The sequence below is a fragment of the Gastrolobium bilobum genome, unplaced genomic scaffold, assembly GCF_033153095.1.
Source record: "Gastrolobium bilobum isolate Gb01-03AN ecotype WA unplaced genomic scaffold, APGP_CSIRO_Gbil_v1 utg3492, whole genome shotgun sequence".
Classification (NCBI taxonomy): domain Eukaryota; kingdom Viridiplantae; phylum Streptophyta; class Magnoliopsida; order Fabales; family Fabaceae; genus Gastrolobium; species Gastrolobium bilobum.
The window spans coordinates 194894-220613 of NW_026898051.1; the positions used below are offsets into that span (position 1 = coordinate 194894).

Sequence of the window (25720 nt, forward strand, 5' to 3'; positions counted from 1 at the left end):
TTGGGCAGGAAATCCAGATGACAGAAAATCTACTTCTGGTGCTTGTGTTTATTTTGGACCAAATATTGTTTCATGGTGGTCTAAGAAGCAAACCTTGGTAGCTCGATCAAGCACTGAGGTTGAGTATCGAAGCCTAGCAGCTACATGTTCTGAAATCTTATGGATCCAATATCTTCTTCATGAACTTCGGGTTCCCATCTCCACTCCTCGTATTTATTGTGACAATTTGAGTACAATTGCTCTCTCTCACAATCCAGTCTTGCATGCTCGTACAAAGCACATGGAATTAGATATTTTCTTTGTCCGTGAACGAGTGATTCGCAAGGAACTCATTGTATCACACATCCCAGCCTCCAATCAACTTGCTGACACTCTTACAAAACCTTTATCTCCTGATCGGCTTACTGATTTGCGCACCAAACTCCGAGTATTGGATCTCCAACACTGCTGAGTTTGCGGGAGGGTATTAGAGTGTATAGTAAAGCTTAAGCTTTACTTAGTGATCAGATGTATTTTACCTACTGTAGTATCGATTGTATATGATTAGCTCTTCACTCTTTCTGTTAGTCTGTTATTACAACTGTTAGTGTTTGTTAGGAACAGTAGCTCTATAAATAGAGCATTCACGCACTGTGTTCATTAGAATCAATATACAACAACGACTTATTTTTCTTTCTCATTTCTCTCTCTTTACAAATTCTGATAGTATCTATACCGCTTGAGAATAATTTTATGTTTAAAATACATGAAACACATTTTAAGAAAAAGTTCACGTGCTTGAGATTTAAAACGTGGTATTTAAATAAATTATAATTTCATCCACTCTTGCACATAACAAGGAAATAGGGGAAATCAAGTTTCCGAGGATAATTTTCAATTTTTCCCTACCAAACGTTGCAATCTAAGAATTCTATACATTTTAGAATTTGCCTCGTACCAAACAACACTTAGATACTATTCTAAGATTTTTCCCAGAGCCAGAGAGGTAGGGGTGTAAATGGGCTAGGTCAGTTTACAGGAGTCTATAACCTAGCCTATATTAGGTCAGACTTGGCCTATTATAGATAGTAAAATAAAACAGACATAAACTTAAAAAAAAAAAATTAGAAAATAGGCTAAAAGACTATAGGTCGACTTATATCATATTATTTATTTAAAATATATTAAATAAAATTATTATTTTAATAATTTTAAATAATAAAATAATATTATTTTAGTTATTCTTTTAATTGTTGAATGTTTAATTGGCTTAAACAGGTCTAGACCAATGCTTTTATTTTTAAAATATAGGTCAGACAATACTTGTAATTTGGGTCCTACAGAGTCTAATAAGCCAAGTTATACCCAATATTTTTTATACAAACCTAACATATGTAAGTCAAAACCTAACATAGCCTAGTCTATTTACACCATTATCCAAAGGCGTAGATAATAATCAATTGATGATTGGGCTTCTCTAACAACATAATTACACAAACTATGTTTTCTTTTAAATCTGGACCAGTTATATGAACCACATTAAAAAAAAGAACAGAAGGAACAAATATATTGTATCTGCAAATCGATTTGAATGGTCAGAAATAATTGACATGCATCAATACAACCCCGAGTTCTTAGTTTTATATATATATATATATATTAGGTTTCATTAATTAATTAATTTTTAATTTCCAATAAATCTCAACCGTTAGATGCACGAAAATTAACGGTTAAGATTTGGTGTAAGACTTATTATTCTTACACCGGTGTAAGTTGATCCTATCCATATATATATATATATATATATATATTTGATATTAAATAACATAAGTTATATCATTTTAAAAGAGAGGTAGACAAAAAAAAAATAAAAATTATAGGGAAAAAATGAATGGCTTTTTTTTTTAATTTAAACTTTAAGTAAATATATATATATATATATATATATATATATATATATATATATTGTGTCTATCTCTTTTTCAAAATAACATAATTTTATGTCATTTAAAATAACAAACAATTTTTTCTCTCTCTATATATGTGGATAAAATATTCTTATATTGATATAAAAATAAAAAAATTTACATCAAATTTTGGTAATTGTTTTGCTTGCATATATCGACTTGCTTGTATCTAACAACTCAAATATTTGAAAAATCAAAATCATTAACTATAAATAGTATCAACGATCAAAATTGAAAACGTAAAATAATCCTTACTTTTATATATATATAAAACGTTTATCAAGTTATTTTGAGATAATTTTATCTCCAACTACTAAAATATAACCGTACAAAGATTACTCAATGGTGATAAAGGAATAAAGAGAAAAAAATAATTATAATCATTTAAAGGTGAATCAATTAATATAAATAAATAAATAAATAAAAGACGTAATTTTTAGGTGGACGGAGATAAATATATTTTAAGTTACTTAAGAAATATTTTTCTTTTATATATATATACATACACTGGGAAAGTTATATTGACAAACTTTTTGTTTACAAATTCTTACAAACTACATTATGTTCTTCCGGAAAAACACTAATGTTCTCTCGGGAATACATAGTGTAATTTGTAAAATTTTGTTAAAAAAATTTGTAAACGGATCCTTCTCCTATATATATATATATAGGGCTTATCATTTCTCAAGCTGCCGGAGATAAAGTTATCTCCGGCTACTAAATCATAACCGTACAAAAATGAATCAATGGTGATAAAAGAAGAGAGATAAAAATAAAATTATAACCATTCAAAGGTGAATCAATTAATATAAGAAAATAAATAAATAAAACGACGTAGTTTTGGAGTGGCCGAAGATAAACTTATCTAAAGTTGTCAGAGAAATATTTTTCTCATATATATATATATAATATATATACATAAGTGAAATATCTTTTCATTGTATTTTTGTTAAGATACGAGTCTTTACTTTTTTTAACATTTTTTAATTTGTTTATTTTTAAAATTATTACCAATTTTTATATGCTTATTATTAAATTATATAATTTTTAAAATTTTATTTAATTCTATATTATTAAAATATTCTTTTGTTTAAATTTTTTTTTAAAGTATAATTTTTAATAGTTTGAATTATTTTTTTCAGATTATTCTTCATTATTTTTTTAACATTTTTTAATGTGTTGTTTTTTAAAATTATTAATAGTTTTTATATGCTTATTATTAAATTATATAATTTTTAAAATTTAATTTAATTCTATATTATTAAAATATTCTTTTGTTTAAAAATTAAAATTTATTTTAAAGTATAATTTTTAATATTTTGATTTTTTTTTTCAGATTATTCTTCCAATTTTGACTGCTCTATTTTTATATATTAAATTAAATTAAATTATTTAAATTTTGGAAAAAATATTTTTCCAATAAAACTTTAGGAAAAGTATTTCTCTGGTCACTAGAAATAAAATTATTTCTAGTAAGCTCAAAATAACATCGTTTTGGGTTATAAGTTTAAAAAGTTATAATGATAAAGACTAATATAACACTGCAATATATTAGAATTATAAAAATACCTTGATCTTCGTTTCAAAATGACTTCTGGAGATAACTTATTTACGTTGAGTAGAGAAATCTTTTATCCTAAAACTTTATGACCTAATTTTTTTCTTTCTTCCTCCGTTTTTTCACGAGCCCAACTACTTATTTTTAGGAATTAAAGTTATTTCAGAAATATTAATCCTTTAAAAATGATTTAATTGTTCTATTTTCTTATCTATATATCACTTGTAATTTTAAATATTTAAAATAATAATAATAAAAAAAGACAAGAATATCCACAAACTACGATTATCTTATTATCAGTTCATGAGAATAATATTTTTCTTTTTAAAAGATATAATATGTATTATTTTATTCTCGGGTTCAAACCTTTATTTTTTTTTCTTCCGTGTCTCTCTCCCTTGTGATCTATCTGCTTCTTTCACCTACACATAATTTTACATCTTTAAAATCACAGATAAATTTATAACAATAACTCCATAACGGATCTAATGTAAATATGCAATGCAATACGTATAAAATGTTAGTTTTTTAAATAATTGAAAAAAAGGAAAGAAAATACAAAGCTAACACTTCTCTTTCTCTCTCTAGTCTCTCTCTATCTCCTCTACCATGTATGTCTCTGTATCTGTACTAGAAATCAACAACTTAGAATCATTTTCTTTTTCGTTTCCCTCCATAGATCTCAAAAATTTGCTCTCATCTCAACCCTAATTTTCGCTTCATCCTATATTATATAACAATCGCTAACACATTCTTCATCTTCTGTTATTCAAAAACTTCATCATCTGCACTGATCGATGATTCTGGAACCTTCATGAATCTCCATCTTCTTCATGGGCCAACACCACAACCCTTACCATGCCTGAGCTGCGTACCCGACCTCGCAGAAACCGCCTGTTAGATAACGCTAATACGAATCCGATTACCCGACCTCACTCACCGGCGGCCGTCGGAGCCGGCCGGAGGAGGAGAACCTCCGCCGCTGCTACTCAGACCAAGAGGAATCGGAGGCAGAAGAACGCGATCGCTGCAGATGAAATCGGTCATATTGTGAACAACGACGACGCCGGTGCCGTTCGTGAAGCCAGGGCCAGAGAGTTGAAAGACGAGCAAGGAGAGCCGGTTAGGGTTTTGGAGGAGGAAGCCATGGATGAGTATGATAGTGGTGGCCGCAGCGCCGATAAGGCTCCGGGTGCCGAAGACGATGGCAGCACCGCTCCACTTCCTGAGAAGGTGGTTTTGATTTCAAGAGTTTCTCTCTTTCTTGCATTTTCTTTGTTCTTTGAGTTTAGAAGAAATTCACAAAAGCGAAGCTATGTTATGCATGGCTTGGTTGGCTCTTGTTTTTTTTTTTACCGGTAGTGGAACACTAGACTGGTTGCATGACAAGCAATGCTAGTTTGCTACTTCGCTCTTAACTTGTTCTGTTTGATTATTGGATTTTTTTTTCTTCAGTCAAGAACTTAATGTTTCCAGCGTTAGATGAGTTAGATAGAGATTATATGTACCACTTAGCGTATTGATGCAAATAGATTCTGTCATATGTTGGAAAGTTAATCTGTTTTGTACTTTCTTCATAACAGGTCCAGGTTGGTTGTTCCCCGTTATACAGAGTTGAGAGAAAACTTGGGAAAGGAGGATTTGGACAAGTCTATGTTGGTCGGCGTGCAGGAGCTACTACAAATTCTAGTGAACGAACTGGTTCGGCCGCTATTGAGGTACGGTGTTAGTTTGTTGCTCTTTTGTGTTTGACTTACACATCTTGGATTTCTTATTATCCACGTATTGCTCCAATAACTGCAGGTAGCTTTAAAATTTGAGCATAGAAGCAGCAAGGGGTGCAATTATGGACCTCCATATGAGTGGCAGGTTTACAAGTGAGTCGACTATCTTTCTTTCCACAGGATGGAGTTGCTCTGCTTAGGTTTTACTTAATTATGGATATTAAGTGCTAACTTTGCCATGATTATATCTTATAGTGCACTAGGTGGTAGTCACGGTGTTCCACGAGTTCATTACAAGGGACGGCAAGGTGACTACTATATTATGGTATGTACTCATAAAATTTTTGATAGAGGAATGGGGGCTTGTGGTTGTGTCTGAATGTTTTTGTGACATAATATTGCATACAGGTCATGGATATTCTTGGCCCTAGTCTATGGGATGTTTGGAATAACAACTCACACACGTAAGTATCTCAGAAATTTTAGTGAAATGTAATGCATCTTATCTTTGTTAATGTTGTGCTCAATATACATAGCTAACCTTTACCACTTCTTTTTTGGATTTAGGATGTCGACTGAAATGGTTGCATGTATCGCAATTGAGGCTATCTCCATATTAGAGAAGATGCATTCTAGAGGGTGATTCTCATTTTCCTGATTATGCTGATGATTTATACCTGGATTTTCTTTTCTTTTAATGGGTTGGATACAGTTCAGAATGCTTCCTGTCTGGTCTCACTATATGTTGTCATTTTGGTGTTCTCTCTATTCTGCATGTGAGAGAAACACGGCCAATCATTTGTTGTTGCCTTTTGGTGACACAATGAAAGAGCATTGTGTTTTATTCTTCTGGTTGATCAACATATATTTCTATAAAATGAATTTGGAACCATTAAATCTGAAACTATTCTTCGAATTTGACTCTTCTGTATTTTGTGTAAGATTTGCTTGCACTGTTTTACTAAATTGAATATTGTGGAAGTGCAGTTTCTTTTTACCCATAATTTAACAATTTTTGTGTTAGTCAGACCTCCCCGAAAATTTCACATTAGTTCAGACTGCAAGAGCAGTAACAAATCCAAGTTCCATTTATTATGGTCTATGGCACAAACCTGTTCAACTCCACCTAGAATGTACTCATACACATGGACACCTGTTTGAAATTGATCCATTGAAAATTTATATATCTTGAGGAAATTATTATATCATGTTTCCAGTCAGAAGAAAGGAAAGTTTGCTATATCATGTATAATCTGCACCCGCAAAAGAATTTTCATTGTTCTGCCCCTTCCCTTAATAATTAAATAGTAAATACTTAGTGATTATTATTTATTGCTTTATCATACCGTGCCAATGTAAGTTAGAATAGTATCATCAGCATATATATATTTTGAATGATTTTACTGCATGGATTCTAGTATATATTGATCACATTTTGTTGCAAAGAACATGTCATCATTCTGCTTTCATTATTGCAGATATGTGCACGGTGATGTAAAGCCGGAGAACTTTTTGCTTGGCCCCCCTGGAACTCCTGATGAGAAGAAGTTGTTTCTGGTTGATCTTGGATTAGGTAAATATACCATAGTACTCTTGAACCTTTGATTTTTCAATTGTCAATCAAATTTGCCTAATTTCTCATAATATCACTACTCATATCACTCTCATTTTCCACACAGCAACTCGGTGGCGTGATAGTTCAACTGGCCTTCATGTTGACTATGATCAACGCCCAGATGTATTTAGGTGAGTTAATGGTTTAATTTCTTTAAACAGTAGTCAATGTCTGGCTTTTGAGTGATAATGTATACCATACTCTTTTTACAGGGGCACAGTTCGTTATGCTAGTGTGCATGCTCATCTTGGTAGAACAGGTAGCAGGAGAGATGACTTGGAATCTCTTGCTTACACACTTGTCTTCCTTCTTCGTGGTCGGCTACCTTGGCAAGGATTTCAGGTTATCATTGTTTAAAATAGTCATTTTAGTATTACATAAAAATATAAAATATGATTCTAATGAAATTGTTTGTCATAGGGAGAAAATAAAGGATTTCAAGTCTGCAAGAAAAAGATGGCCACTTCTCCAGAAGCTTTGTGTTGCTTTTGTCCTCAACCTTTCCGGCAGTTTGTTGAATATGTAGTGAATTTGAAGTTTGATGAAGAACCAAATTATGCAAAATATATATCCCTTTTCGATGGAATTGTGGGTCCAAATCCAGACATCAGGCCAATAAACACTGAGGGTGCTCAAAAGGTACTTAATGATATTATTAATATAGAATTTTCTTTTTATCGTTTACAGATTAATTGCCTGACTCTTGCTGCCATTTTTTGGGGCTTGTGTTGTGAAGCTTATATGTCAGGTTGGACATAAGAGAGGGCGATTGACCATGGAAGAGGATGATGATGAACAACCAAAGAAGAAGGTGCGAATGGGAATGCCAGCAACTCAATGGATTAGTGTTTACAATGCTCGTCGACCAATGAAGCAAAGGTTTTTTTTCTGATGTTAAATAAGTTTTTGCAGTTGATTTCAAAAAGTCAAAGAGTTTAAAATTTTTATTTTTTTGGTGTAGGTATCATTACAATGTTGCTGATATGCGGCTGTCCCAACACATTGAGAAAGGAAATGAAGATGGTTTGTTCATCAGCAGTGTGGCATCTTGTTCTAATCTTTGGGCACTCATTATGGATGCTGGCACTGGTTTCACTGCACAAGTTTATCAACTCTCGTCCCACTTTCTTAACAAGGTTGGTTAACTTATGTTTCAGTTATGGCATTATGTGTCTGATGTTGGTGATATCATGTCTGACTAACTCACAAATCTGTTTTTATAGGAATGGATTATGGAACAGTGGGAGAAGAATTATTACATTAGTGCCGTAGCTGGAGCTAATAATGGGTGCTCATTGGTTGTAATGTCTAAAGGTAAATGTCCTTGAAACCTACATTCCTCTGATATTGTGTATTCGGAATGGATAGTTGGCTTGACTTTTGATGATGACTTGTTTTGCATAATTTGACCAGTAATGCTGTGTTTAAGTTGTTGTCTCACTTATACTGTTGGATGGTTCATTTTAGGGACCCAGTACTTACAGCAATCCTATAAAGTCAGTGATTCATTTCCATTTAAGTGGATCAACAAAAAATGGAGAGAAGGATTTTACGTCACTGCTATGGCCACTGCTGGCACTAGATGGGCAATTATTATGTCCCGAGGGGCTGGTTTTTCAGACCAGGTCTTGCTTTTTTTAAAAAATATTTTTGATTAAAAATCATTCCGGCACTGAGGAATTCTCTCTGATGATATATTATTTTCTCTCTAAACTTATTTCTAGGTTGTGGAACTTGATTTCCTGTATCCCAGTGAAGGCATTCATCGACGATGGGATAGCGGTCACCGCATCACCTCAACTGCTGCAACATGGGACCAAGCTGCTTTTGTTCTTAGTGTTCCTAGAAGAAAGCCAGCTGATGAAACTCAAGAGACACTCCGCACATCTGCTTTTCCTAGTACTCATGTCAAGGTAAATTGTGTACTAATTTTCCTGTATTCAATATTCATTGTCATTCCATGATCATACATGCTTATATTTGATTTTTTGTTTTTGCAGGAAAAATGGGCAAAGAACCTCTATATTGCATCTATTTGTTATGGGAGAACAGTTTCATAAATTGCTGATTTTTTTTGAGATTACAGCTGACATCATTTTGACCTCTTGCCCTTACATCTTCCAGTTGGGAACTGAAGATCCAGTCTGACAAATTTTCTAAACTATGCAGTTCAACATTGATGTATGCTAGACCTTTCTTTATGGTCGCCATCACATATCGTATGATACAAAATCTGTGCACCGTATTTCAACTGTGTCAAAAAGGCTTACGATTTATGAGCAAAATTAGATCTTTTGATATAAATTTGTACAGATCTGAGCAGTTATTACTATATTAAAGGCATGTGCACAGGTTAGGTTTTTTTTGTCTATTGATGGTATTTTGCAAATATGCAACCTATTTTTCCATGGGAACTGGACATTTTAAGCAGTGCAGCCTTGTAATTAGCCCTTTTTATCCCTACCTCTTTTGACTTCAAGCTACTTCTGGGCTTGTCAATGCCTGAATTTGACCTTATAAGACAGAAAGTTGTATGCTATGGCAGCAGTTTGTAATTGTTTAATTATTGTAATCCCAATATTATTATTATTATTATTCGTTGTTGTCTTTTACGTGTTAATTATATATTATGTTCAGCTACCCCCAACCGTGTATTTGGTTTGTGGGTTCATCTCATGAAATGTAAATGGGGTTAGTCTGATTGAAATGAAGGATGAGAATGCTTTAGTTTCATTTCTCTTTTAAAGAATTGTGATCATCTTTTTTTATTTGTTTCTTTTGCTTTTGACAATTTTGTTTTTGCGCTGTCAGTTTGCTAATTATTTAATACTTTACCATGATTGTTTCAATTTGGAAAATCGTGTCATCTACATGTGTCAATCTATATGATTGTGTACGAATGGGAGCCTTGTAAGCATAAGTTCAGTTACTAGCAGTTGCAAATAACTGCCATCTATTTTGCAGATAATGACTCTGAAAATTAAATCTGTATTGTTCTAGCCACTTTTTACTTCCACTATCTGAAGTCTGCATGATGGGTTCTACATGATTGGGTGCTTATTTTGTTTGATTCTTTTTCTAACATCCAACATTGCAAGATGTACTTTTGATTCTTATGAGAAGTTGACTATCTGGGAAGCTCATCTTAGGTAATAACTTCTGTACCTCTTCATTATTGACTTTTGTATTACTTGAGAGTTTACTTGGACATATGAAGCAGTATTTTGATTCTGCAGCTCTTTTTTTTCAATTTCTTATTCTGTGCAGCTAAGATGTTCTCGTAGTTTGATCTAGATATGCTCTATATGGATGAATCATTTGATGTTCTTTTGGCCTGATGGCACTAAGCGTCAGTTCCTAACATTTGTTACTTAATCTGCATTTCTCTTCTCAATAGAAACTCAGGTTGTTTGGATAATTCATTTAACTTCTGTGACTGGTAACTTGCAGATTTTCCTGGTTGGTCCAGACCATGATTATAATGCTGGAGCAACCCATGTGTCAAAGGAAATCTGAAGCTGTTAAAGGAACTGGTGTTTTTGGAATTATTTACCGTATGTGTTAGGGTGAGGGATTGTAATTGAATCCGACGGCGGATGGCTTCAATTTGTTATGTTCTCTTCTAATGCTTTGTCAAAATTACGGTATTTTAAATGTCACATTATTACAACTATTTTTTACTGAGTTGGAGATCAAATAGAGAAATAGTTGTGCTTCCATGTGAAGTTGTGACGTTGGTACGATTATCCTTCAATGTTGTCTGTCATCTTTTTCTTTTTTAAGAAAAAAAATCTGAGACCTCTAAGTAGTTGCACGAACTGTATAACAGGATTCTCTCTCTCTCTCTCTTAGTGTTGACTTCTGTGCATCAGCTGCAAGGTTTTCCAATTCATTGTTCCTGTCACGCAACTTAATACCGTGCTCGATATCAGCTTTCTGCTACAAAGAAACATGAAAGGTACTGTAAGATGGATCCTTGATTTGAGAAAAGCTTTTCCAGATATGCTTTATAACACAAGATATTCGGGATGGCGTAATGATATCAATACACTAAACCGAGCCAGCTTGCCTTTAGTTGAGCTAGGATGTGAAAGTTGCTTACCGACTTTTTGGCTGGATTAAAGAATATATTGATGGATGCCATTGGGAAAAAGCATCCTTAGTTCATAGTCGGTGTGTATTAAATTACATGTAACGTTTGCATCAATTTGTGTACGAATTTGACACCTTCGTTTTTATGCTTTTTCGAGTTACCTATTTTGTTAGACTTCTATTGATCAATCCAAGGTCTGGTAATGATGGGTGCATGATTCAACGAGGTAGACAGGGTGCGAAGTTACGGGTACAATCGCCCATTGTTTAATCTTTAATATTTTATGTAATAGGCATTGTCATGGTTTCAAGAGGAGAAAAACTTTAATATGCCGAGAGCATCAATGATCAAACTGATGTTTTTTTTTACTAAATGGGAAACTTTTCCCCATTTTTATTCATTTTTTTTAATATTTCCTTTAAAGTTTTAATTTTTTTCCTATTTAATAAAAGAAAACACTAAATTTGGTGTTCCTGGCGTATGAAGTTTTTTTTTTTCGACAAATAGAGGGGAGCCTTGCAGTCCTACCAGCTCTTGAATTTTTTGAGCTGACAAGGCTAATTTTTACACTACATAATATTCAGTTTGATTTCTGATCTGAATAAAATATGGTAGATCCATTAAAAGCCCACACACACAAGGACAAGATCCAAAACCCTTAAAGCCTAGTATAAGACGCGATGACTCAAATCGCGCACAAGCATGGCGCGAGGATACCATTGCGCACAAAATCGCCCTTTAATATAACTTCAGAGATGAGGAAGCCAATACAGGAACTGACAAAGGTACACCGCGCCCTTAAACGAATAGACAGAGGATAGCACTTGCCACTATTCTATCAAAGTAGCCTGACATTAAGAGATAAGGCTATTACGGCACAGACAGAACCTGCAACCCCAAAATGGCCAATCAGAGGCCATACCGCCTTCACAAGGCGGCATCACAACTATTATATAAACAGAGGGTACATGCCCAAGTATGATCATCTAATTCAGTAAGAATACACATACTCCTGCTAATTGATATTGACTTGAGCGTCAGAGTGTCATCGCAGGTACCCCCAGTTTAAATCATCGCGCCAAAGGAGAACCAGAGTCCTCGCATCATCAACTACAACCTCAAGCCCGTAAAGTTGATCGTCCCAAAGGCCTTCTCCATCAACCGCATGTGATTTGGCCAAGTACACATTAGCCAGCCCATACTGTATTTGGTCCAAGCAATTTCTAATTAAATTGCTGTTTTCGTTGACCTTTGAATCTTAAAATTTATTTCATAGTAGTAGCTATTGGTTTAGTCTTTATATATGTAAAGAACCAATTCAACCCAAAAGCTTAGGCTATTGGGTGAGGTTATATTAATGATTTTATATATCTCAACAAGCCCCCTCACACGAGAGCCCACTGGACTTAAAGGGTGGACAATGTACAGGCCCACCTACCTGCGCGAGAGAAAGTTGGGGCAGTGAGGATCGAACCCCCGAAGCTCTGATACCATGTAAAGAACCAATTCAACCCAAAAGCTTAAGCTATTGGGTGAGGTTATATTAATGGTTTTATATATCTCAACAATATATACATCAAGTCTAACTTCTTGGATAAGCACAAACTTTAAGCATCTTGGACATAAAAATGAAAAGTAAAATGAGCATCTGATTTTGTTTTATGTGCTAATATCTAAAGTTTTTTTAATGTTACTTAATACCTTATGATTTGAAAAGGTTCACACGATTTTTTAATTTTTCGGTCAAAATAAATTTTTTAAATATTTAATAAAAGGAATAACAACTGAATTCTTGATTCCGTCCGTCAGTTATTTACTCAAATAAAATTTTCGTTTAATTCTGATATTATCCAAAATTGAAACTTTATTTTTTATTTACTCATTTGAGATTTCTACACTAATTTTGTATGTCATGTGCAAATTGTATGACAAATATATTCTTTCAATGGGTATTAATCTGTTATTACACCCTTTTTCCCCCGAGCATAGTACTTATCAATAATTTCATTAATTACATTTAATAATTTTAACAGATTGTTGTAATATCAACATTCAACAAATACTCGAAAACTTATCTAAACAAATGCTTAAGAGCTCTCATTTTCAACAGTTCACTTAATGGGTGTCTACTTATATTTTTTTAGTTCAAAAATCTTTTTATGATCTTCTAAACTCACAACGAGTCAAATTGAAGATTGTAAACCGGAAACATTTTTGGAGTAAAGGTTGAAGTACACAAGCCCCCAACCCGCCACCCCCCAAAAAAAGTGTACAAGCCAAATTTGGTTGATGTGCTGTTGTTTTAATTCCTTACGAACTGTATATTGGAAACCGTTATCATCTTAAAATAGATCTCTAATTAGCAATATTTCGGAAACTGGATTGGTGATTTAACTAGGGAAAAAATCAGATTATAATTTAATGGTTCAATTGTAATTTGAATTGTTGTTGAAATTAATATATTTTAAATATATTTAATTGTTAATGAGAGCAGATTATTCTTACACTGGTGTAAGAATAACAAATCTTATACCAAATTTTAGTCAGTCATTGATTTATTTACATCTAATGGCTTAAATATTTAATAAATCAAAATCATAAAACATAAATAAGATCAATAGTCAAGATTAAGAATATAATTTACTGCTGCGCTAAAATGATAACCGTTAGATATAGCTTATAAAAGCACTAGTGGTAAACATCATCAGGAACGGAGATTTTTAGGTGAGGTACTTCTAGCCTTCGATGAAATACATGTCTCTTTATGATGGTTCGGTATCTTATTTTTCCAGTGTGTCTCTTTTCTGGATGTAGATGATAATATCTATACAGGTGGATCTTCTATATATAGTAGAATTCTTTTATATATCGCACAATGAAGTACCGCGTGAGTGGATATAGAAGAATCCAAATCTGCCGAATGGTTACTTCCAATTACGTAAATCAATAGTTCAAACCGCACTCAAAGGTAGGGCATTTCCCATTTTTATAGGAAAACACTGCCCTAGTTATAAACCTGATCTTTAGTTGTTTTATCGTCCACTGCCCTTTTCTACTAAGTACTAAATAATAACAAAAAAAGGATATGAATTACAACTATTATATTTTCCAAAAGTCAAATATTTTCCAACTATAATATTCACCTTTCAACTTATATAGCTTCTTCACTCTCAACCAAAAACCAAAAGAGGGAGAGGGGGTGGGCATGCATATTTCAGCTATTAAATTTGCATACTCAAAATGTCCAAGTTGTTGCTAACTGTTGGAAAGCTACTTGCCCATCTGGAATGTCAAAATGGATTGATGCCAAATACACCTAAGCGGCATAGTCTCCTCAAGCGAACTCTTTCCTGAAAATGGAAAATATAACATTGAAAAGTAATGAATTACACGTGAAATGGTTAACACAACCAAATGCAGAAATGATACGCACCTCACTGTTATCATGATCATACCGAATTAAGATGAGACACCTGCACCCTCTGATATCATGCATTCTCCTTTGGATCTCTACAATGTGAGCATCATAGTAAATAGCCTGATCTCTCCTCTCCTAAAACCCAATTGAAACTGTTAAGTTAAATATAGTGATGTCCTGTAACAATACTTTGGTAAGCAAACTTCAGCCTAAATCACCTGTAAACACAGGACTGGATCTCCAACTTTCAGGTTGGAACACTCTGTGTTTTCCAAAGGAATAGAGCGTTGTCGGACTGAATTCTTTATATTTATCCACTCATCTTCCTCATCTCCAAATCCAACAAATCTGACTTGGACTTCCTTTAACAAAAGGCAGAACTGTATCAGATGGCAAAATCTTGTAACCCCATTTTAGGGGCAAATCAATTTATCAAATCCAATATCAAGTCTTGCAGCAGTAAGCTATGAACATCATGATTATTATTAAAACTTACAGCTTCGCCAGTGCTAAGAAACCTGTGAGCTAGAAATGTCTCAACATCATACCTGCAGCAGAAATTTGTGAAGATTATATATAACTGATTGGAACAAGTTATTGCCAAAAATACTGTGCCTGTATGTCTGCAACTAGACCAAATTGCAAATTGCACAAAATTTAATGAAAGAAGAACAGTAAATTTTTTGAAGATCAGCTATTATTATTTTGAATATCACTCACTCCCCTTTAAAAACAGTAGGAAAAGTGGAGTTCAAAATCAAAAACAAAATTAAACTACCCACAATATTTTAGCGGGGAGGGAAAAATAGAGGAAATAAAATAGGTAATGGCAGCAATTGAGGATCAAAATTATGTGACATAGCATGACTAATGAATTGAATCAGCCAGAAATTAAGCTAAATGCAAATCTGCGATACTGGATATGTGCTCACCATGCTCCATCTTTCGATGACTTCGCTTCAAATTCCAACTTTGATGGGTCTCGGATAATTTCTCCTGCAAGGCAATCATTTCAAGCACAATCACACAATATGAGCTCATTTGATACCATTGATTAGATGTTGACTCGAAAATATCTATAAACACGAGGGTACCAAACAAATAAGAAAAGGAAAATAGAAAGTGAGAAAGAGCTCAAGAAGAGCCATGTTATATTGTTTTCATATTCCCTTCATTGCTGCCAAGTCACTTCCTCATCTTCAGTATCATTGTTTTCTTCTATTAAACATGCTACAAACACCATAAAGCAGCTTACCATAAAAGCCATGTTATAAAATTTCATATGTGTCATTATTTTAAAGCAATTATATTGAATAAAAAAAATGCAACATAGAGTCATAGACCCCAGACACATCAAACATAAACTAGGCTATCTACCACAGACTAAAGCAGCAACGTTAGACACTGCAAGTATATTATTGAAATAATCTCAAGTTGATCATTTTAATGCTAGACAGCATAAGTACCAAGTATGCTAAGAACCTCAAGGCATGCAAGAAGTCTCACCTTCCTTACATCCAAGGTCTTTAGGGACTTGTGGCGAGTCTTGAAGCCTAGTCTGAAACCAATTTTCTATCTAAAATTTTCCCCAAAATAAAGGAATAATTAAAATATGCTTTAAAAATAAAGAATAATACAGAACTAAAAAGCCACAAAGACAAACAAACTCTCCAATATCAGAAAAAACGAAGTAACAGTATGTGAAAGATGGTGTTCTGGAGATTTAAGAAATAAAATATATGAGTTGAGAAAATGCATTAACCTCTATCCATTTTATGATAGGTTTCCCAGCACGACCAGAGGAACGGCTGCAGAAACATAACATTCCAAAACACAACTCCTCAATGACAACATAAGCGTCATCATTTACTACCAGAAAAAAAGAAACCAACAAACATTGAAAAGCAAAACTCACTTGAAACTTTTAGCAAGGTTTTGGTAAAATTCCCGGCCCAATGATCGCTCATTTGATTCCCTTAGCAATTTCTCCATTTTATCAATCTGTTTGTCAGGGTACAGCAAGTTCAAATCATTATAAGTTGAGAACAACAGCACATGCTAAAACACAAACCCATCTATAAACCTTCACAAAAATTCAGACACTACCTTTATTATATAAAAAACTTGGTACCCTAATAAAACAAAACAAAGACCAACAAAAAGCAATTGAAGTTGCAAGTATCTAAGTAACATAAGTATCATCAAATACTCTTGAGACATAAAATAAGAAACATTATTAAACCAGGGAACACGTGATTGCATTCAGAGACAAAAAAAAAAAAAAAAAATCAACAAAGGACAACAAATGCTTTCAAATTACATATAATGCTTCTTCTTGTCTTCCAAGACCCATTTTTTTAGCCGATGAAGAAAGGGTTAATCAATCAAAACCCAAACAACATTGGCATAACAATAATAATACCTCAGCATTTGTAAATCCAGAAAACACAGGTCTGTTCCGAGGACGTAAGCGGTCCATCAACTTAAAGTTCGTCCCTTTTGCTCAAACACCTAATTTTTTTTTTTATTATTGAAATTCTCCACTGCGGACCCAAGACCAGTTAAATTAAAACCCTAGCAACTCTTTTTTTTTTTTTTGTTCTTCTATTTTTCCATTTTTTTAATTGAAAGGTAAATTATTACCGTGTTCTATTTTTTAAGAATAAGAAATGAGTTTCATTCTTCGTATGCCACCTGCATCTCTTTTTGTCATTTTCATTTACTTCCCTGACAGTTTTTATTTTTAATTTTTTAGAAAAAATAAATTATTATAAAAGTTGACCACAGCTGACTCCTAAAAAAATACAGAAAAGTTAACTTCAACTTCCATTTAAACCAATAAATGTTTATTTATAAGCTAATTTTATGATACTTCAATCTGAGTGATAAGGAAAAATATTTAAATATTATAATTTAAATAACAAATTACGCAATTAATAATTTTTTTAAAATATTTTGTATAAATAATGCAATTAGTTACGCATAAATCTGATGTGTAACTGACGGCGTATAAAGAATGTACGCAATTGTTACGTTATGAATTACGCACATGTTATGTGCTCAATTAATTATGTATAAAATATGTATGCAATAACTTGTCACATGAAATTAATTAAAATATTAGTTGCTATAGTTTTTACTTTTTTTAATTCAGTCCTGATAGATTTTTCCTTTTGAACTTACTCATGTCAAAATAATTTCTATTATTATTTTCTGCTATGACATTGTTAATTTAATTTCTATATTTCAACATATAAAAAAATTAGTATTGCAATGTACTTATTGAATAAAAGAACCTGTTTATAAAAAAAAAAAAAAACCCGGGTGAGTTCAAGAGGAAATGGGTCGGACCACACAGTTGTGGGATGGTGATTTTGACTTGGAGAGATGGGGTATCTACAAAGTAGTCCAATCCCCAAGTTAGTATTTAATCGAATAAGTTTAAGTAAATTAAAAAAAAATGATCATAACATAATCACAAAAAATTTCCTACACACACAACATTTTGTGGGGTCGTAGCGAACAAAAAAAAAAAACTTCGACGCGTAAAACGAATCTCTATAACATAACACAATCACTTTTTCTACAACATAACTCTTATAAAACCCTTTATAATAACGACATCTTGATTATTATTTTGTTATGATGACTTGGTACGATAACATGCATTTTTATTGATAGATTGTGATATTTGTAAAGGGAAAAGTGTGTGTCAATTTATAGATATAAAGAAATGAGAGTCATATATATATTTTATTTTTTTTGTCTTTATTTTTCTCTAAATAGAACTCAAATTTCTTTATATCTATAAAATAACATAACTCAAGTCATTTAAAATAACATGTATTTTTTTCATTTGCAAAATGCCTTTGGCGAGCCATGATATATAGTTTAGTTGGAATTTCACACATGTCTCTTTGTAATTGACTATTAGAGAGATTTATGAGTTAGGGGTGTTCATCAATCGATCTAAACCGATTCAAATTGCGGTGACCGAACTGAAAAATCGATAACCGATTAAATCGAAAACGGAAAAACCAAAAAAAAAAAAAATCGTAACTTTTAATTGGATTGGATCAGTTTTCGGATTGCTTAATGAAAACCGACCCAATATATTAATTTCCCTCTGCCTCTTTCCTCAATCATAAGCCAAAAAATTTTTAAACCCAAGATCCATTAACACATTAACTAAATCCAAGAAAAAATCTAGTCACATCATTTCATCTGCGTATAGCTTCATATCTCATTGCCCCAAAAAACTATATTATCATTTACTGATGCTTTTGTATTTCAATTTTTTTTTACAAAGCCAATATATATATATAAGATGTTATCTGCATGAAACAAATTTTAGGATTTTTAAAAAACCAAAAATCGATCCAATCCACAACGAAAAAAATTGGATTGGATCAGATCGAATTTGAAAAAAAGTCCAAACCGAATGAATGATTACATGGTCAGACCAAAGGAATTGGATCATATGATTTGTGCTTCCAAAATCAATCCAATCCATATCACGAATACTCCTACTACGAGTCATGTGCCGCTATATGCTTAATTGTGTATTTCTGAAATTGTGGGGACAACAATCAAAGTGCCACACTTGTTGCAAAAAATTACCTTAATACCACCCCCTCCCCCAAATGCCACCCTGAGCCTATAATACCTGACGAGTTAGGTGTGGACACGTGGCAGAAGATGCATGGTCACGTAAGCCATTGCGCAGTGCAGCGAGATTACGTGACGTCAAACGTGCTATGCAATATAGCATATTACGTGTGTGTCATTAAATAATTTAAATTAATATAGACTGAATTAAACTAAAATAATTAACAAACATATATTACATTTAATTCATTAACACTCCTATATTAAATTACATTACTTAACGGTTCAAAAAAAAAATAACATAACTTAAACTAAATTAAATTAAATTAATTAACACTCCTAAAAATAAATAAATAATAGTTATAAAATAATTTAAATTAACTATTTTAGTTTAATTTTGTCTATATTAATTTAGATTATTTTATAACTGTTAATTGATTATTTTTGAGAGTGGTAATTAATTTCATTTCATTTAGTTTAAGTAATGTTAGTTTTTTTTGAACTGTTAAGTAATTTAATTTAATTTAATTAAGGATTGTTAATGAATTAAATTAAATTTAAGATTGTTAATTATTTTAGTTTAATTCAATCTATATTAATTTAAATTATTTTATAATTATTAATTAATTATTTTTTGGAATGTAATTAATTTCATTTAATTTAGCTTAAGTTATGTTAAATTTTTTTGAACTGTTAAGTAATTTAATTTAATTAAGGAGTGTTAATGAATTAAATATAATTTATGTTTGTTAATTATTTTAGTTTAATTTAGTCTATTTTAATGTAAATTATTTTTAGAAGTGTTAATTAATTTTATTTAATTTAGTTTAAGTTATGTTAATTTATTTTTGAATCGTTAAGTAATGTAATTTAACTTAAGAGTGTTAATGAATTAAATATAATTTATGTTTGTTAATTATTTTAGTTTGATTTAGTGTATATTAATTTAAATTATTTTATGACACACACGTAACATGCTATGCTGCATAACACGTTTGCCCGTGTCAGAAAGCAAGCTAAATATGTTATGTTGCATAGCATATTTGACGCCACGTAATCTCGCAGCAGCTCACGTGGCTATACATTTTCTATCACGTATCCACACCTAACTCGCCAGGTGTTATACGGAGTTAGATGATGTGATATTTTGAAAAAAATTTACAAAGACTTGACATTCAAATAAATTTTTGTAAAAAATGTGACACTTTAGTTATTATCTCGAAATCGTGTAACTGAGTTTTTGTCTTTGGATCTTTTAAGATATTATTGGACTAGACCCTTTGGGTCTAAATCAAACACATACTCATAAAAAATTTTGTTACAAGCGTCTGCAAGACATTTTAGAGAAATAAATAAGCACGATACAAAAAAAAAATACTAGACAAAGAAACATTGATTAAGTTAACCAATAAATTTTGATTAATGATGCAAACTATTTTGAAAATGTTTGTAAATATAATGATTGATTTAAAAAATAATTGAAATTATATTAAAAGTAAAATAGATAATATATAGACCAAAATATTAATTTCAAATTTTATTAAAAATAGTCTGTAACTAATAAAAGACTCTGATACCTGTACTGGAAAAAAAAATCAGAATAATCATTTATTAGTGGATCAAACATGGCTGAATCGTCGTCAATAAGATGGTAAAAGACTTTTTTGATTAATCTTTAAGTTGTTAAAAAATTTGGGCTGTCATAAATAAATACTATGCATAGACAGGCCCTATTTCGAATTTCTATTTCCTTTAAAGTGTGTTTGGTAGATGACATCTTAAAATATTGTTAGGCATTTGGAAGTGGGTAATTAGTTTGTCCATGTTTGATAGAGGATATTTAAAAATTTGCGTAACTAACCCATTTGCCTAGCAATTGAACTTTGTATGCAAAATTGGACCAAAAACATGGTGCTCAAATCCTACTTGGAGAGTGGTATTTGAGTGATAGCTAGGTAAGTGAAAAAGGTGAACATGAGAGATGACAAAACTATACTTTGATGACTTCAACATTAGTTCTCATTAGGGTTATTTTGTAAAGGGTTATTTTATAATTTCAGTCTAATTTCCCATCAATATTTTATCTTCAAACAAACATAGATTCAAAAATTCCACTCAATTTTTCTACTAATATTTTGTTTAACTAAACAACTTTTGTTTAATTTTTCTATCTAACTCATTTTTCCTGCAGATCCCTAATAATCACATTTTTCTGATAAAAAAAAATTTCACCAGTACCAAACACCTGAAGCACAACTAGTAAAGTCCTTCCCCTAACACTCTCGCCCAGGAACAGACATTAGTGAGAGATGAATCTATAAGCTAACTGTGGCAAAGAATTAGGATAAATTATAATGTCTTTTTTTATTTAAAATATTAATATTTGTAATATTTTAACTTATCTTAATGTGAATGTTCCTTTCAATTTTATTTATTTATTTTTGGTATTCTTTATTTATTTTTTAACTCTCAACGTAATCAGCGTTTAATTTTAAATTTGGGACATGTTATTTTTTATACACTTTTTTTTCTGTTTATCTATGCCTTCTTCTCTTTAATATTATTAGTACTTTTATATTTTTCTCTCCTGTTAAGATTTTGTTGAAGAGTAATAGCCAAAGATAGACAAAAAAAGATAGGTAGAATAATATATCGCTTTAAATTTTTATATTAGCTTTGAAACTTTAAAAAATAAAATCGTGAGTGAAATCTTAAACACAATATGAAATTATTTAAAAATTTATTCATATTTTAGAATTTCAAATTGATGATGAAAATATTTAAAAATATATGTTCAGTAATACTAAGAAACATTAAGAGAAGAAAAATATCTTTAAGAAACTCGTTTATGATTATACACTATCTCTATCACTAAAAGAATTGTTTACATTAAAATAAATAAATAAAATATATTTTAATTTCTTAAAAAGTTGTAATATATATATATATATATACGATGAACGATCCATTTACAAACTTTTTTTTTTACAATTTACACTAAGTATGACTGGTCATACACTTTTGATTGAAGTATGATCGGTTATACTTAGAGTAGTTTGTAAATATAACATTCCTTTTATATATATATATATATATATATATATATATATATATATATATATATATATATATATATATATATATATATAGGATTTTACTTCTCTCATATTATAAGAGAAAAATTATCTTATGTTGTGGGATAAATTAAGTGGGCCCAACTAATTTTTTTTTATAAAAAAAGGCACATCTTTTTCTGCGAGTGTAACATGAGAGATGAATCTTAAGTAACATAAGAATATAATTCCTCATATATATATATATATATATATATATATATATATATATATATATATATATATAGGGATATGATCAACTTATACTAGTGTAAGAATAAAAGTCTTATACCAAATCTTAATCGTTGATTTTCGTTAATTTAACAGTTATAATTTATTAGAAAGTAATAATTAATTAATTAATATGACCCAATAAATTATAATCATTAGATTGACGAAAATTAACGATTAAGATTTGGTGTAAGACTTGTTATTCTTACACTGGTGTAAGTTGATCTTATCCCTATATATATATATATATATATATATATATATATATATATATATATTTGGAAAAAATATTTCTATAGCTACCCCAAAAATTACGTCGTTTTGACTATTGAATGGTGTTTCTGTAATTTTAGGTGAATTAATGAAGGGAGTTTCAGTAAAATATATATGATAACAAAATAAACAAAATTATAGAAACACCATTCGTTAACATATATATATATATATATGGAAAAAATATTTCTACAGCCACTTTAGATAAGGTTATCTACTGCTACTCCAAAAACTACGTCGTTATGATTAATGAAGGATGTTTCTGTAATTTAAGGTGAGTTAATGAAGGGTGTTTCGGTAAAATGCATATGATAAAAAAATAAACAAAATTACGGAAATACCTTTCATTAATTCACCAAAAATTACAGAAACACCCTTCATTAGTCAAAACGACGTTGTTTTTGGGATAGTTGTCGATAACTTTATCTAAAGCGGCCGTATAAATGTTTACCCCTATATATATATATATATATATATATATATATATATATATATATATATATATATATATATATATATATATATATATATGAGAAAGATCCGTTTACAAACTTTTTTTTATAAATTACACTAAGTATGACCGGTCATACTTAGTATAGTTTGTAAGAGTTTGTAAACAAAAAGTTTATAAATATAACATTCCTATATATATATATATATATATATATATATATATATATGAGTTCATTTTTTCTTTAGGGCTTGTTTAGTGTGATGTATAAGGCTTGATAATATAAGCTTATACTATACGTTATGACATTTTCAGTTGTTTGGTGTGACCATCGTATAGTATAAGCTTATACAACAGAACCTCTTAATACATCAAAATGATGTCTAACTTAATCAGGCCTAAGGGGGTGAGATTAGGCCTAATAAGGGGTTAATGTATTAATATTGCTTATAAGTACAATTCTCAAGAACTAATATATCATTTCAATATTAATATATTAAAATAATTTTTTTAATATATTAATTTTTATAATACTGGAGTATATTATCTTATACAATATCATATTAAACGCTGGATATTATTAAAATTTAATCAGGTCTTATACTATCAGCCCTTATCTTATATTATGCACCAAACATGCCCTAAAGTTACTTTAAACAATTTTGTCTAATATTCACCGAAACGACGTCGTTTTGGGATAAAAATCATGATGTATTTGTAGTTTTAATTTATTTTAGGGTTATAATAATCTTTATCATTTTAATTTTTTAATTTTTAAACCCCCAAACGATGTCGTTTCGGTGAACATTAAACAAAATTATCTAAAATAACATTAAATATTTTTTTCCATATATATATATATATATATATATATTAAACACCTCTTTGAAAAGAAATTTATAATTCACCTAACCAACTATGGTGGTCTATGATGGTGAATTTGACAATTCTAACCAGGGTTTGTCATGCAACTGTCCACTGGTCGGCAGCAATTACTGCTAGGTGGTTGTACAAAATATTAGCCTCATAACTCATAAATGCTAAATTCAAGTAATACTTTCATAAGCAGGACCAAAATAATAAAAAGGACGCATTCATACAAATTAATTATTGACATTAGTCTAAAAAAATAGAGCGAAGGGATTGGATCGTGGTGGAGTAACCATATGAAGAAAGTGGATGGTGATGGTGATGGGGATCTATACACTAACAACATGTTCAACAGTGTGCGTATCCACCCTAAATTAATGGATCAAGATATGCTTAAAACCGGTGGTTGGTATGGCTGTGAGGATAAGAGAACCAAAACAATACATTCTCAGTGTGTCAGTAACAGGTTCGTGTGAGTCTCCATTTTCCTTTATGTGGAGTTGTGACCTTGTAATTATGTGAAGGACATTAATGATGTTTGGTGTACTATGCTTTCAAGACAAGTCAATTTTATATGGTTCTTTTCGTAACAAAAGCAATTTTGTGGTAATTTTGAAATTTTAGCAAGAAAATATAAGAAAAAACCCCGCAGTGATGGCAAATAGTTATAAACCTTCTGTTCATTGAGTTCACACAGATGTCAGCTAGTTTGCTTGAATTGTGCTTTTATAACTTTTAACTCCAATGTCTAAGATTCTATATAAAGGGCCGGAAATATAAATACATTATTAATAAGAGGACTATAAAAATGAGTTAAGGTAAAAATTGTCTCACCGTAACATTAATAAAAAGATGATCCTATTACAAAAACAACTTTGGTACACATTAAAATTTTATTGCTCAATAACCAATTTGATTTCAGTGTAAAGAATAATAAATTACATAAAAAAATGTGGTTAATACAACAAAAACTACACCCAAAATTAAAGTTAGTTTATGAGGTTATAATAAGATACACACAACATACCTGGGAAAAGTGACCAAAGGGTCATTTTTTGGTAAATTTTTTATCCAAATGTCACGCGAACAATACTTTTTACGAAACTGTCACGTGTTATAATTCGTTATTACTGGTAGCGAATTTCGTGGCCAATAATTTCGTGACACGTGGCCATATTGCAGGCCAAATTTGCTACAACTGTTAGCGAATTATGACATGTCAGCTTTTTTCTGCGAAAGTGTGTCATGTGTCACAAAATCATTGGCGAACGTAATTCACTACCAGTCGTAGCGAATCATGACACACGACAATTTGGTAAAAAGTACTGTTCGTGTGACATTTGAATTTTTTTTTTGCCAAAAAATAACATTTTGATCACTGTTCCACATACCTGCCTTATCATCATTAGAATCATTATTAAGACCATCATACTTGGTGGCCATCAATGAATTGATCGGATTAACCAAACAAAGTTAGCCTTAATCATTATATATTAAACATAAGTAAATGTATGAATAATGTGTAACTTGGCACAAGTCGCCCTAATCAGGTTTTTCAAGTCAAAATCAGAAAAGATAAAGCACAAAATCCCTCAAACCCTGGCCTTCTATTAGATTTCGGCATGTTTTGATATTAAATAATATTTTTAATTTATGTAGTGTATATTATATTTAATATTTAATAATTTAACAAAAAAATAAAGCTAAACTTATAATACCCATTAATTTTCTAAAGAAACATAAGATATCACAAATATTTATTTTTATGTATAAAAGTCAAGTATGCTTTTCTCATTGATGTATGCCTTTCTAAAAAGACA

General features: G+C 31.0%; 2 protein-coding genes across 5 annotated transcripts; one reads left to right on the forward strand and one right to left on the reverse strand.

Annotated features, from left to right (window-relative positions):
- The first annotated feature begins 4036 nt into the window (after window positions 1-4036).
- On the forward strand, window positions 4037-11060 carry LOC133312411 (casein kinase 1-like protein HD16). Of its 4 annotated transcripts, none has more exons than XM_061513588.1 (16): window positions 4037-4737; window positions 5088-5222; window positions 5308-5381; window positions 5484-5553; window positions 5637-5692; window positions 5796-5867; window positions 6707-6801; window positions 6908-6974; window positions 7056-7194; window positions 7264-7482; window positions 7580-7722; window positions 7805-7979; window positions 8067-8157; window positions 8311-8468; window positions 8568-8756; window positions 8844-11060. In XM_061513588.1, exons 1-16 carry the CDS (start codon window positions 4363-4365, stop codon window positions 8901-8903), a joined length of 2118 nt encoding a protein of 705 aa, XP_061369572.1. In that variant the 5' UTR covers window positions 4037-4362; the 3' UTR covers window positions 8904-11060. The 4 variants fall into 4 exon arrangements, with proteins under 4 accessions (XP_061369572.1, XP_061369573.1, XP_061369571.1 ...); XM_061513589.1 differs by having other exon boundaries at window positions 7056-7185; window positions 7592-7722; XM_061513587.1 differs by having other exon boundaries at window positions 6707-6812; window positions 6904-6974; window positions 7056-7185; window positions 8844-11059.
- A 2918-nt stretch (window positions 11061-13978) lies between these two features.
- Window positions 13979-16900, reverse strand: LOC133312432 (protein SAWADEE HOMEODOMAIN HOMOLOG 2-like). Its single transcript, XM_061513620.1, has 9 exons — window positions 16777-16900; window positions 16270-16355; window positions 16117-16162; window positions 15861-15930; window positions 15287-15350; window positions 14851-14902; window positions 14573-14716; window positions 14370-14489; window positions 13979-14286 (listed from the first exon to the last, which is right to left on the reverse strand). The coding sequence occupies exons 1-9, from the start codon at window positions 16831-16833 to the stop codon at window positions 14227-14229; spliced, it is 699 nt and encodes a 232-aa protein (XP_061369604.1). The 5' UTR covers window positions 16834-16900; the 3' UTR covers window positions 13979-14226.
- Between the last annotated feature and the right edge of the window lie 8820 nt (window positions 16901-25720).